The following is a 12,149-nucleotide window of genomic DNA, read 5'->3' as shown; positions in this document are numbered from 1 at the left end:
CGTGTCCGTGTGCCGCCCTCGTCCGCAGCGGTCGGTCGGGGATCTCGAGGCGGCCTCCCTCCCACCCGGGGGATCGGCGCCAGAACCGCGACTCGCGGCCTCGTTACCAATCTGGTCGCGGATGTTCGGCGATCTTCCCGCCACCTCGGCTTGTTCTTGATTTGAGATCCCAACCTCCAGATTGACTGAATTCCAAACCCCGTAGCATCTTGCATCCGAATTGTGTTGTCACGCCAAGTGCAGGCCAGACGAGTTGCCGGTTCGTGACCCACGCCTAGAATCCCTCGCGATAAATCCCCATTCACCATGTTCACACACAATCAGAACCCGTGCCCGTCAGTTATCAGATTTTAGAACCGAATGTTAGTGTGCAGGTTCCCAAAACTCACAATATCCCCGCCCTCCCGCTAGCATAACAATTTCTGAACTATTTTGCCACATAATTCAGAACGCATCTTAACGTCACTGCTCAGCAAAACCTGATTGTTAATGACCAGAGTTTTAAACGCAACGTTCATGTCTTCAGTTTCCCAATCTCTCCCTTTCGTCTCAGGACATCAACGCACACCGCTCGGCTCTTACCATTTCAGAACGCAGTTTTTTTGTTGTTTGACATTCACAGGTCTCGCATTTCCACTTGACAGCTCCCGTCCACCGGGTTCAGAATCGACGCCACAAAACCGAGATCATCGAAATAACACCCAGCTGCAACACAACCCCCCCTGGTCTCCCTCATCGTGAAGCAGGAACGTCGTCGTCGTTATCATCGTTGTCATCGTGGTCCGGCCGCTAGCCTCGTATGAGTTCCTCGGACGGGTCTGGCGGGAGCGCAGCGGCCCGTGCCAGCCCATCAGCAGCCTGCAGCAGCAGCAGCAATAGCAGCAGTAGCAGCAACAGCAGGTACGAACATCACCCACCCCCTTCCTTCCTTGCTCATTCACCATCGTCGTCACTCGCGTGTGTGTGTGTGTGTACAGGGAATACGCTTCATGGGCCCAAACAAGATATTTTGACCCGTCGGTACCGCGTGGGGTGGTATAAATACATTAATCAGCATCGGTTATCATCATCGTCAGCCACGTCTTATCCACTGATTGATTACGGCTTCCCGCATTGTCATGGTCATATATTTATTCCCAGTTCGCCCTTGAGAGGCCTCTTTCCCATTATCATCATCGGCAGCCATGTGTCCGTGACTGGACACAGACTTCCCAACGTTGTCACCAAGACACAGCCGTCCTGGAAAATTCCATCTCCTTAAAAATGAGAGCGAGCTCATTGCCACACCTCCCCAGCGATGCCCTCTCAGGTGCGTTCTCTTGTTTGGTTGCCATCCCGTGACCAATTTTGCCCATTCTAGGGAGAGAGTGTCCAGCCGAAGCCAACTTTTCCAAACGGTTAATGACACATCTCAAATTAGAGGTCACATGCAAATTTAGAGAGATGGATTCGTACGGCGATAAAAAAATAATAATGGTATAACTCCTTCTTTGGTTCTTTCGGTAAAGTCACGTAGAATGAGAATAAAATAATAAATTGATAAAATAAAATAACACAATAATATTCTCACTCCAGCGCTGTCCTACCAGACAGTCTCGTCCCTTCACCTGATGAAGGCCGCTTGTGTTGTGGCCGAAACGTCGTGAGAATATTATTGTGTTATTTTATTTTATCAATTTATTATTTTATTCTCATTCTACGTGACTTTACCGAAAGAACCAAAGAAGATGAATCATTGCAGTCACGAAAGCTTTAAATCGAAATTTAATGGTATAACTCTCAAATGAGTAAGTTTGCAGGCGATTTTCATTTTGGCCATTAAAATAAATCTGTACCATTACAGATTTTCCACTTAATCGGCGCCCATTCTGCTCTGGCCCATGCATGTATGGATGAGTGTGCTAATTGTGTTTGTGTTGATGTGTATTCATTATGTAGGATTTCATATTTGTGTAGATGTTTTGTTCTTGAGTACGTGTGTATATGTATTTCGGTGTAATCATGTGTATATGCTGACATGTTATTTTCTCATTTATGTATACCTGTATGCGTATGCATATTATGTATATTTAATTGTGTATGCTTTTGTGTTAGTAAATGTGTATAATTGCATGTGTGTGTACCAGCTTGTGTTGCTTCACTCCTCTGCTAGGCCCAGTTACTGTACGGCAATGTCAATAGGCCTGGCCTTGGACGGGTCCCACGTTTAGCCAAGAGGTTCCGCTGGGACATGGCGATGGTTTAACTATATTCCGCTTGGCAGGAGTGAATTGTTGTGAGCGTGATAACGCTGCTTGAGTGTGTGTGTACTAGCGTTGCCGGAGCTGTCACTGCGTGCTGTGAAATGTGTTTACGGTGTCGCCTACTGGGCCCTTCGTAGCCGGGCCAGGACGCAGGAGCACCCTCTCCACATCAAGCGCGAGATCACGTCAAATTGCTTTCTAAAAATATAAGCCGCTTGCAATACGATACTTCGTATTTTTAAAGGGGGGAGGGGGTTAGGGTTTGAGGTGAAGCGTGCAGACTGTTATTCGCGTGTGGCAGCGGTCGCACACGCTTCACCATCATCGACTGCATGACTTTGCGTTAGTTGCCAGTGCTTAACGATAAAAAAATTTTAATATATTTTTTTAAGACAGCTATTGAATAATTGAGTGTCACGTCGATAAAAATTGTGCGACGGCCACACATCTCGGCGACGATTAGGCAAGTGCAGTATTTCTCTGTACGGTAAGACATGATAAAACCTTGCGCTTCTGGGTCGTGCGCGCGCACGCGTGCGTGTGTGTGTGCTCGTGTTGTGTTATTCTTGCAGCGAAAAGATTTCCGATAACAACCGCCATCCCCTGGTTGGAGACTGTGAATCTGGCCTCATGTGAGTAGTGCGGCTCGGGGAAGGAGGGGGGAGGGGTGGGGAGCGCGGGGAGATGTTGCTGCGGCCCTGCCCTCGGGCTCTCAACAGCAGACCAGGAGCAAGGGCATTGGTGCCCGTCTTCACCACCCATCTGCCTGTCTGTTGCTTTTTTTACTCTTCTGTGGGTCACCCTCTCGTTTTCCATTTTCAGCTGCTTCTCTGTTCGCGATAATCACTGCGGTAGTGTGCGCGCTGTGAAACAAGCGCCTAAAATGTACCTTGCGCAATGCCCAACGGTCCTCCATATTTCACTTTATATGCAAATTCATTCAGGTGATGCATGCAAACTATACACACACCTTTTATATGAACCACTTTGATTGTGCAATTCCTTACTGAAAGCCGTGTTTTGAGATGTATAATCTATTACCGAAGTTTTAACGAAAGACATCTCCTGAATGCCGAACCATATTTTGCCATGCAAAGTGAACAGCTCAGTCTGATAGATTTGTTTTTTTAATGTTAAGGCGACGGCCGAGTTGAAACGACTCCTCCAGTCATGAAATTCACGTAATGTTTGCAGCGTCTGTGCAACGCCAGTGCAGCCTGGCTATACTGCACATGCAGCAAATGCTGTTCACTGTGCGTGCTTGTTGCTAGGGGTAAAGGCATAGCTGCTTGAGATTCCCTTTCAAGTTCCAATGTACTTTGTTGCCAGGTTGGTTTGTTCAAAGGCAGCAGCAGTACTTGGCACATGCTTTATGGCGGTGTGATAGTTGGGTATGCATGTATGCAGGCAAATGCCCACTGCTTGATATTCCTGCATTGATTGAAAGCTGTTTACCCCGCCGTTGAGCATGGCAGCATTATCGTCATTCGGCAGAAGCCGAGCAAGTTAGGGCCCGTTTTCTGCTCGGTTAAGGAGACGTATCGTTACAGGCAAATACAAATGAAACAATCTACTGAGATGCAATCTGCGCACTGTCTTCTGAATGAGGCATGGCAGCTGCTCACGCACGCGTGAGTGAGAGCTGCTGCGCTTTGCTCATGGGGTGATTGTTAACCGTATTCATATTTAATGCATAACGTAATCTGAGCCATTGGTTTACAGAGTTGCCGGATGAATGGCTTCTCTTAAATACTCCGATTAAAAACTCTGTAGTTTCCCACAAGATCTTATTGTCGCTTGTGCACAAATAGAAAAACGCAGGCACCGGCCAGTGCGCAGCGATGATGTCACTTACCCGCTGGCTTGTGTGCGGTGTGAAGGTTTTTGTCAGCAGTCGAAAGGGGGTGCTATGGTCAATAACGAGAAGTAGCCAGGTTAGCCAGCGTGCTGCCTTTGTGCTCGTGGTCATCGTGCTGCACGAAATTTAATCAAACGATAAACAAACGAAAAAGTTAAATATGTTTGGAGGTTAATGAACAGTTTTACAAAAAAATAAATAGATATGTTTTCCTAATATCTTAGATTACACTTCCACAATCCTTGACCAATATATCTAGATAATTTTCAATGGAGGAAAGTGCCAGAGGATGCTCATAAACGACCTTCACCGATATTTGGGAGTTTTTTTTTTGTTGCCGGGAGTATCCTTAAACATGTATAACATTCCATTTAAGTTGTGGATTGTTCTTATCATAATGAGGTTTTTGGAGGGTTTTTTTCTCCTCGCATAGACGGAAGAGGCTGATCAGTGGCTGGCAGACGGTGGCTGCTACCGTTGAGAAAGTAGCCTTTGTTTTTCAGCATTAGCTGAGACGTTGAGATGGGAGAACAAGGGAGCCCAGTCTTTCCCCATTCCCCTTACCAATGACTACTCATTTGGCAGTTGAATCCCTGTTTCTGCAAGGGCAATTCGCCTGATACTTTAAAGTGTTGGTGTGTTGCTTACTCCCATATTTAAAATTATTTAGCTGAGATATATTTATGTGTGTAATGGCTTCTCTGCTTCCCAAATTCCATATAGTGTACAAACAAAATATATTGAACATGGGTGTGTAACGACAAATAGGCCTGCTCGTCAGCACACGTCTTTCGATTGCATTGTTTAAAACTAATACGATAATTTGGGGATGCGGTAGAAATCACATTGGACGAATGATATGTGCCATGAGCACTGAGGGAATGTTGTGCATTAATTCCGTAGTTTGCCAGTGGATGAATTAGTATCTGTTGCAGTGAGATTAATGCCAGCAGATCGACAACTTCTGCACATGGCTGCTGTCTGGATTGTGGTGAATAGGGCTCTATTGAAAAGTTCATGCGTATGGTAGACCCATGAACTGTGAACAGTGCGCTTGCAGTGTTGGTACTCAAGAATGTCGGGTTTGGCTTGTTGGTCACCAGCCTAGACATTCAGGAATTTAAAAGCAACATTGATTAAATCAAAATCACTGCCCTTTGTTACTCATCTTGAGTGCATAAGTCATCATTTTAGTTTGAAGGATTTATTGAAGCCTTTTTCATTGAAGCTCTGTCGTCCCGACAGGTTTGTTCCTTTCACCTGAAAAAGGCTACTTGTGTTGTGGCCGAAACGTCGTGAGAATTTTATTGTGTTATTTTATTTTAATATTTTATTCTCATTCTACGTGACTTTACCGAAAGAACCAAAGAAGATGAATCCTTGCAGTCACGAAAGCTTTAAATCGAGACTTAAATTTACTGTTTTGGTCCCTAGTACAACATTATTTGAAATGTATTTCCGCAAGACACGTGATGCAGAAAATTAAGCAACCATTGTATTAATGAGCATTTAAAAAGCATGACCCTGCCCTTGCATGGAAAAATGTTCAGACCTATTTTGCAGTGAGAAAGCATTTTTTCCCCACTGTGAAGGGACTAAAATTGGAACCCCGTGATGGATAATATTTCCCAGAGCGTAGGTTGTCCAACATCACTGGCAGCCTGACTGTAAACCTAAAAAAACGTCTCTTGTAGCGCTGAGGCATCGGTTTATAAGCAAATATCTGGAAATGAAAGTTCAGTCGTTGACCATCTCATGTCACGGCAATGTTGGTAGCTTGCATGTTTATCTAGATCATTCCCTACACGGGATGCTGTGTAAGAGTTGTCCCAATGTTATCGACTATATTAAATCGATGATTGTTGCCCAGCACTGACACATTGGTCAGTGTGGTTGTTTTTACATTTGTATTTAGTCTACGGATGGCTACTTTGGTTTCTCCACAATCCCTGAATTTTTAGAGAAAATTATGCTGGACGTTCTGGCAGCGAACTGTGAGCTGTCACAATAACAATGACCTTTAATTTTATCGGTATTCTCATTCATTTTTACTTATAAATCATGAGTTAACACGTTGCCTCTTGCCCATGATGTGCACAATTAACCACCAATGTCATGATTTGTTTTTAACTGTTACGTGAGCTATTTGCTTGTGGTCAACTACAAGTATTGGTGTGAACAACATTTAACTGAGACTGAGAAGATGACAATGTTATTACCTTAAGATTGTCTCAAATATCAGGTGAATGTATACTGTTATGCCCATCGGTGCCACCTTTTGCCAGATCTCAGCCAGAGCAGTCAGGCAGATTAACGAGTGTGTGTCAACTTTTTCTTACGCAAGGATGTTTATATTTAGGCCGCTAAAAACACAGCAGGGCTCAAGGGTTGTTTGTGGCTTGGGTGGCAGATTGACTTGTACAAAACCACTTGTCAGCGGACTTCAGGTTGCCCGAAGGTGGTCCATTCTGGTCCAGTAAAGGACTCGTGGAAAGTGTTTCTCTTTATTTTTGTAACTCTGGCACACTTAATCTTGGAGGCCGCAAACCGAGATAGCTGATAGTATCATCATCGTAATGACAAGAATTACATTGTCACAGTTTTAAGAAGATCAATATGATTGTGTTTACTCGAACCTATCGATGGGGTAGTTCATTTTCGAGCAAGGGCACTGCCTCCCTGAGTTAACAGCCTATTGTAATTTTATGTAAGCCGGTGGTCAACAGTGCGCAACCGATATCACCCATGCGGCTATCCTGCTCTCGCACTGCCATGAGACGGTATCACGTTATGTGCTGGCACTGGCTAGTTTTGACATGCTACACCTGCCCATCCTCGATATATTTTGCCATTAGCACTTGGCTACTTAGAAAACTGCTCTTTAATAGAGAATTCGGATTTCTCAGCGAACCGATTGTGTTTTGGAGCCCCCCTCCCCCCGGGGTGTTTACTGTTCTGCCGCATTGTTAACGCTACACTGTTGTTACTTTCCGAGTACACAGGCAGGTAACTTGAATCCATGACGTCATGAGTGCCGGGTCACACCAGTGCAGCACAGAGGAATGTTGGGTATTTAAAGATGCTCACGTGCCGCCCGGAGAGGGGTCATGTTTTGATTGGGCTGCGTTGCCTGCGCGCAGAGCTCCTTTAAAACTCATTCCGCTGTAACCGCAGCCCAACGTCGTGCTGTTGCTGGGATATACGCATCGACGTTTAAGACACGTGGCGGCGCGAGATGATGAGCGTCGGGGAACGTACACGGCATAAGAATAGAAGTGGATTCCTGGAGGCCAAAAATTACGGTGTCAAGGAAATTTATGACTGTATCGATGAGTCTGTTGTGGAGTTTTATTTTTCCAGTAAAACAACAGGCTGGCAGAGCTGTAAAATGTTTTAATATTTTCAATTCAGATCAAGCGACGTAGTTTCTATTTTGTTTGGAACATCTGGAACACTTTGGTCAAATGCTTCCACTTGTAGATACTACAAATACTCCGGCAACTCCGATTAGCATGTTTGGCTATATACGTTGCGGAAGAAGTTCAACATATGTACCTCGCTTTTGTGGTCCTCCATAAGATGTAGGATTGTGAAAGGAACTAAATAGTTAACTCTGTAAAATATTATTTGCGTGTTGAGCACGTTAACGAAAAGCATATCCAGCCACGCAAACCTCTTTCTACACTTAGCGCATTACGTAATAGAAATAATGTTGAGCCCTGCGGTCATAACTGTGCATGCTGTTGAATGAGTAATCTCACCCCAAATGGGCCGGCATACTGCATTTACGTCTTAAGTCACTAGAGCCAGCTGATTAAGTACTGAAGCAGTCGCTTGCTACTGGTTTGAGTAAACATACATGTTTTTTTAATGGAACTAATCGGCCAGTTTTACGAAATTAATTGCTGCAGCCGTTAACGTCAGTACATTTTACTTTCGTCAATTAACATGGAAAAATATAGACCACAAACCTTAAAGCGCATGGCCGATGCTATGTGCAAATCCTCTTGGCAGCAAATTAAAGTTTTGTCATAGCATTGTGCAACATGATCAGCCAATTACATCATTGCATTGCCTGGTAGAAGACGGCACGAACTCCCTCGGTGCATACAGTAGTCCCTCGGTTCGCGTTTTGAATCCGTTCCACGGAAACTACTGCTCATCGAAATAACTGTTAATCGGATCAGTAGAAATCTCCGAGTCTGCACTCGAGAGAGCTGTTTTCCGCTGCCAAAACAGAAAACGCAATGTCAACAAAGCCAGTCGAGGTCTAAACGCTCACAAATGGGCATCGCTGTGGGCTGAGCCATGCCCTCAGCCGACCTTACGAGCGCTCAGATTGGCCGAAACTTGGCGCCTGGCGCGTGCACAAGCGCGGAGCACAACATGTTGAAACCACGGGGCCCCACGGGAGACGCAGCGTTCACCGAACACCCGTTCAGCGATGTCGCTGTTCACCGAGGGACGACTGCACTGCCTCGTACGTGTGGCCTTTCTCTTTTTTAATTGGTCACTGCTTGTTTGATGCTTTGTTATACTCGTCTCGTGCAAGGGGCCGTCCATAAATGACGTCACGCACCTTGGGGGGGGGGGTGTCAGACATTTGTGACGATGTGTGACGAGGGGGGGGAGGGTTGAGAAATGTGACGTCACGTAAAAAATGCACAACTTTAAATAAATATAGACAACGCGTTCTACTTAACAAATAGACTTTTTAATAAATGTTTTCTCCTACAACATCAGACTGCAGCGCCACATTAAATACGCACTACAATGACAATAGTTTAAAGCGATTTGAAGCATGTTTTATATTTTTTGGGGGGGGGGGGCAGAGCTTTGTGACGTCATATTTGAGGGGTGTCTGACTTTTTGTGACGCCGTGTGACGAGGGGGGGGGGTCAAAAATCGTCCACAATCGCGTGACGTCATTTACGGACGGCCCCCGAGCCACGATTTAAAATGTCACAACTTGTTGCTCACGTTCTGTAAAGTACAGTGTGTGTACACTGTATCCAGCCGATGAATTACTGCCTGTCAGCTTCTAACACGCACGATTTCTATTTCCGTTGAGGAAAAAGTGGTAGATTTTTTTTTAAATAGAGTTGTGGTCAACAGTGCATCAAAATCCATTCTTGCACTGTACCTCCTATGCTCTCATGTCTGTTCCCCACCTTCACCAGCCTACACTGACCAGCGTGCAGAACAGCTGTGGTCAAATAACACCCACGACCAATAGAGGGCTGGGAAGTCCCTCATCCAGTAGTCGATTGATAAAATGACTAAAAAAATAACTATATATGCAGAAGAAGCAAGCGGTCAACAGGGTTTTCTCGCTCAAGAAATCCACCCCGACCTGTTTAGTTTCTTCACGTTTTTATAGCACATTAAACGAATGAGATTTCTCTATATGATAAATTGATGAGTGACAATTACTCGAACATAATTGACATACTTTCATATGTAACTAAATATAATCGTGACTTCCATACATGGATTTCCCATGTACTATACTCTTGGTATGTATTTTCTTACATCTAAAATACATTTACTCTATTTGTATCTCTGTATTATGCCCGTGTAGATGTAGGGTGTGCATGCAATCTACATCTATGTTATCTATGTAGCGCATGTTATGTGTTTCACGTTTGCAAATTAGAGTTTTATTCTGGAGTTGCCCTAGATGTGTAAATCTTATTATTTTATTTTCACGTGCGGGGTTTCCTTTTTCCCCACTTTTAAAGGGGTACTGTTTTTAGTCACGTGAAGCAGAGGAAAAAAACCACGTGTACTTTGACAGCACATTTGTGTGGGATACGTTTTGGGATGCGGGTGACATCACCACGCACTTGCCCGTGCGCCAGGAATCCAGACAGGAGTGCAGCCAGGAAAACGTTTCTCAATTATAGTATGCCGTGAAAGCAAATGGAATGCAGAAGTAGCAGCCAAGAGAAAATGTGCATGTAATAATATTTAAGTCGGCCTTTGAAGTATGTGGTGGTGCAAGATCATCAAGCTCTCCCTGTTTCTTATGGGAGAGTGGGTAATTATTATTGGAAGATTGTGGATTTGTAGGCACAAGAAAACAAGGACACACACAGTGACGTTGACACAAGCAGAAACCTGTTCTCAGCATTTCCTGGGCACCTACCAGAATGTGCACTGCTGTCTGCCATCCCAGGGAATGTCACTTGTGATTTTATGTCACGTAAATAAGTGTAATTTATTTTACTTCTATTTTTTACGTTATTTATTCATGGAAAGCCTTCCTACGTTTCGGCAGCTTTTCAGGGGGATCCTGTATTGCATCGTTTGGCTGTGGGGAAGAAAATAGATTCCCAGAGAAAACTCAGGTATATGGGGGCATTGCACTTAAAGATCCGCACAGGCAGAACTATGCTTATATTTGCCGTACTTCTAGCTACCTCGAAGCCCAGCGGATTTGGAATTTCAAAACTTTGTGGCCCATCAGCTCTTGTGTCAAAAACTTTGGATTGTAGGAATGTGCCACCTCGTGAACCATCCCATGGAAAGGCAAAGTGTGTGCCAAAGTAGCCAATATATACTGATCATATCACTGGTTGAGGCAGAAGACCAGACCTATTGGTGATTATTACCACCTTTAACACTTGGGCTTTGCTTTTGAGTGTCTGTTTTTCGGCATTGACAGGGCACACACATTGTCTTCGCTTGTCGACTTACTCTCAGGAGTTTTGCTGGAAATCGGCAATCAATGGCATGGGATGCTTTTAGCTTTTAGCAATGGACAAACTGTTTTACTTCAGTTAATATCATGTTTTATGTAACATTTAAAGAGCAAAACCAATATGTTCGTTTGTACTTGTTTATTAAATTTAACCACTCGCTAACCATCTACATTGGAAGGATATTTGACACTCACTCGCTAACAATTTTAAAACAGCAGGAATGTGCACTTGCATATTGCATCTTGTGGCTTTGTTTTCTTATCAAAAGCTCTTTCTCGCTGATTTTAGTGGCTCACAATCAGAAGTTTGAGTTGAAATCCTGGTTGTGAGTTGATTCAGCCCATCATTCCTTCGGGGTTAATAGAATGATTACCACTTTGGAGGAAGTCAACAGTGGTTGTCCTTTGGATCGACTTGCCATGAGAACGTATAATTTCCACCACTGGCTTGTGGATATAAGCATGAGAGGAGCATTGTCTCAATGGTCATTTGAGCATAAAATCACTGACTTTTTAAAACCATTTTTATTTCAATAGTTTCCATGGAAACTTATATTTGTTTACAGAAAAGTGCAAAGTGGAGGACATGGAGCTTGATTGTGTTATGGTTTTTTGTGAAGTCATCAGCAATGTGTTATTGACAGTGAACGTTAGACGTGAATTGAGACTTGAGGATGCACTTTTACTGTTCTCCGCAGGAAGCGTGCAGCTGTGAAGCAGATGATAGAGCGGTATTATCACCAGCTGACGGAAGGCTGTGGCAACACCAGCTGCTCCAACGAATTCTGTGCCTCCAGTCCAGCGTTCAAGCCTCTGGATAACAACAGTGCAGCAATCAGGTACAGGCCCACGTCTTACCGAACTCATGAATCGTTTTACAGTGCTAAACCATGTGCCGCCGTACAGCATGCAATCCCGTGCTTGCGGTCAACAACAAAGCATTTGGTCTTTCACCTAATTCTTTATTTTACCAGAAACCTCGAATGGGGAGAGAGGCAGACAGGACTTAGGACCCGCATCGCTGCCTCCTCCTCGGCTCGCCCATACCTCAATCACCATGGACCCCCACCCCGTGTAATATTGTGACCCAGACTCCTACCACTAAAACGGCACCGTGCTTTCACGCTTGCCTTGTTGTTGCACGGGGAGAAAGCGGCAGTTTACCAGGATAATCAGCTCTTCGTATATTCGTAAATTTTCTATATTTCTTGGATAGGTTGCTCTGCTCACTCAGAGGAATCTAACATCGCAGCGATTCCATGCGCTTGAACGGCATGCTTCTTGCCAAAATCCTATAGCTTCTCCCGACACCGGGTTGCCAAACCCAACAGTGAAATTGCAGGAC

General features: G+C 44.5%; 1 protein-coding gene across 3 annotated transcripts in view; it reads left to right on the top strand.

Annotated features, from left to right (window-relative positions):
* The window catches only part of UBE3A (ubiquitin protein ligase E3A), a 31,162-nt gene that overhangs the window by 421 nt on the left and 18,592 nt on the right, over positions 1-12,149 (top strand). The window contains exons 2-4 of one of the 3 annotated variants that reach the window (XM_032956450.2): positions 623-900; positions 2,816-2,875; positions 11,503-11,643. In XM_032956450.2, coding sequence (XP_032812341.1) covers positions 800-900; positions 2,816-2,875; positions 11,503-11,643 — 302 coding nt within the window. In that variant the 5' untranslated portion in view covers positions 623-799. Of the gene's footprint in view, positions 1-622; positions 901-956; positions 2,731-2,815; positions 2,876-11,502; positions 11,644-12,149 lie in introns of those variants that run through there. The other 2 variants (XM_032956451.2, XM_032956452.2) reach the window with 2 other exon arrangements.

The sequence above is a fragment of the Petromyzon marinus genome, chromosome 18 (assembly GCF_048934315.1).
Source record: "Petromyzon marinus isolate PM22_M1 ecotype Great Lakes invasive population chromosome 18, UKy_Petmar_22M1.pri1.0, whole genome shotgun sequence".
NCBI lineage: Eukaryota > Metazoa > Chordata > Hyperoartia > Petromyzontiformes > Petromyzontidae > Petromyzon > Petromyzon marinus.
This window is presented reverse-complemented; position numbering and strand designations above follow the sequence as displayed.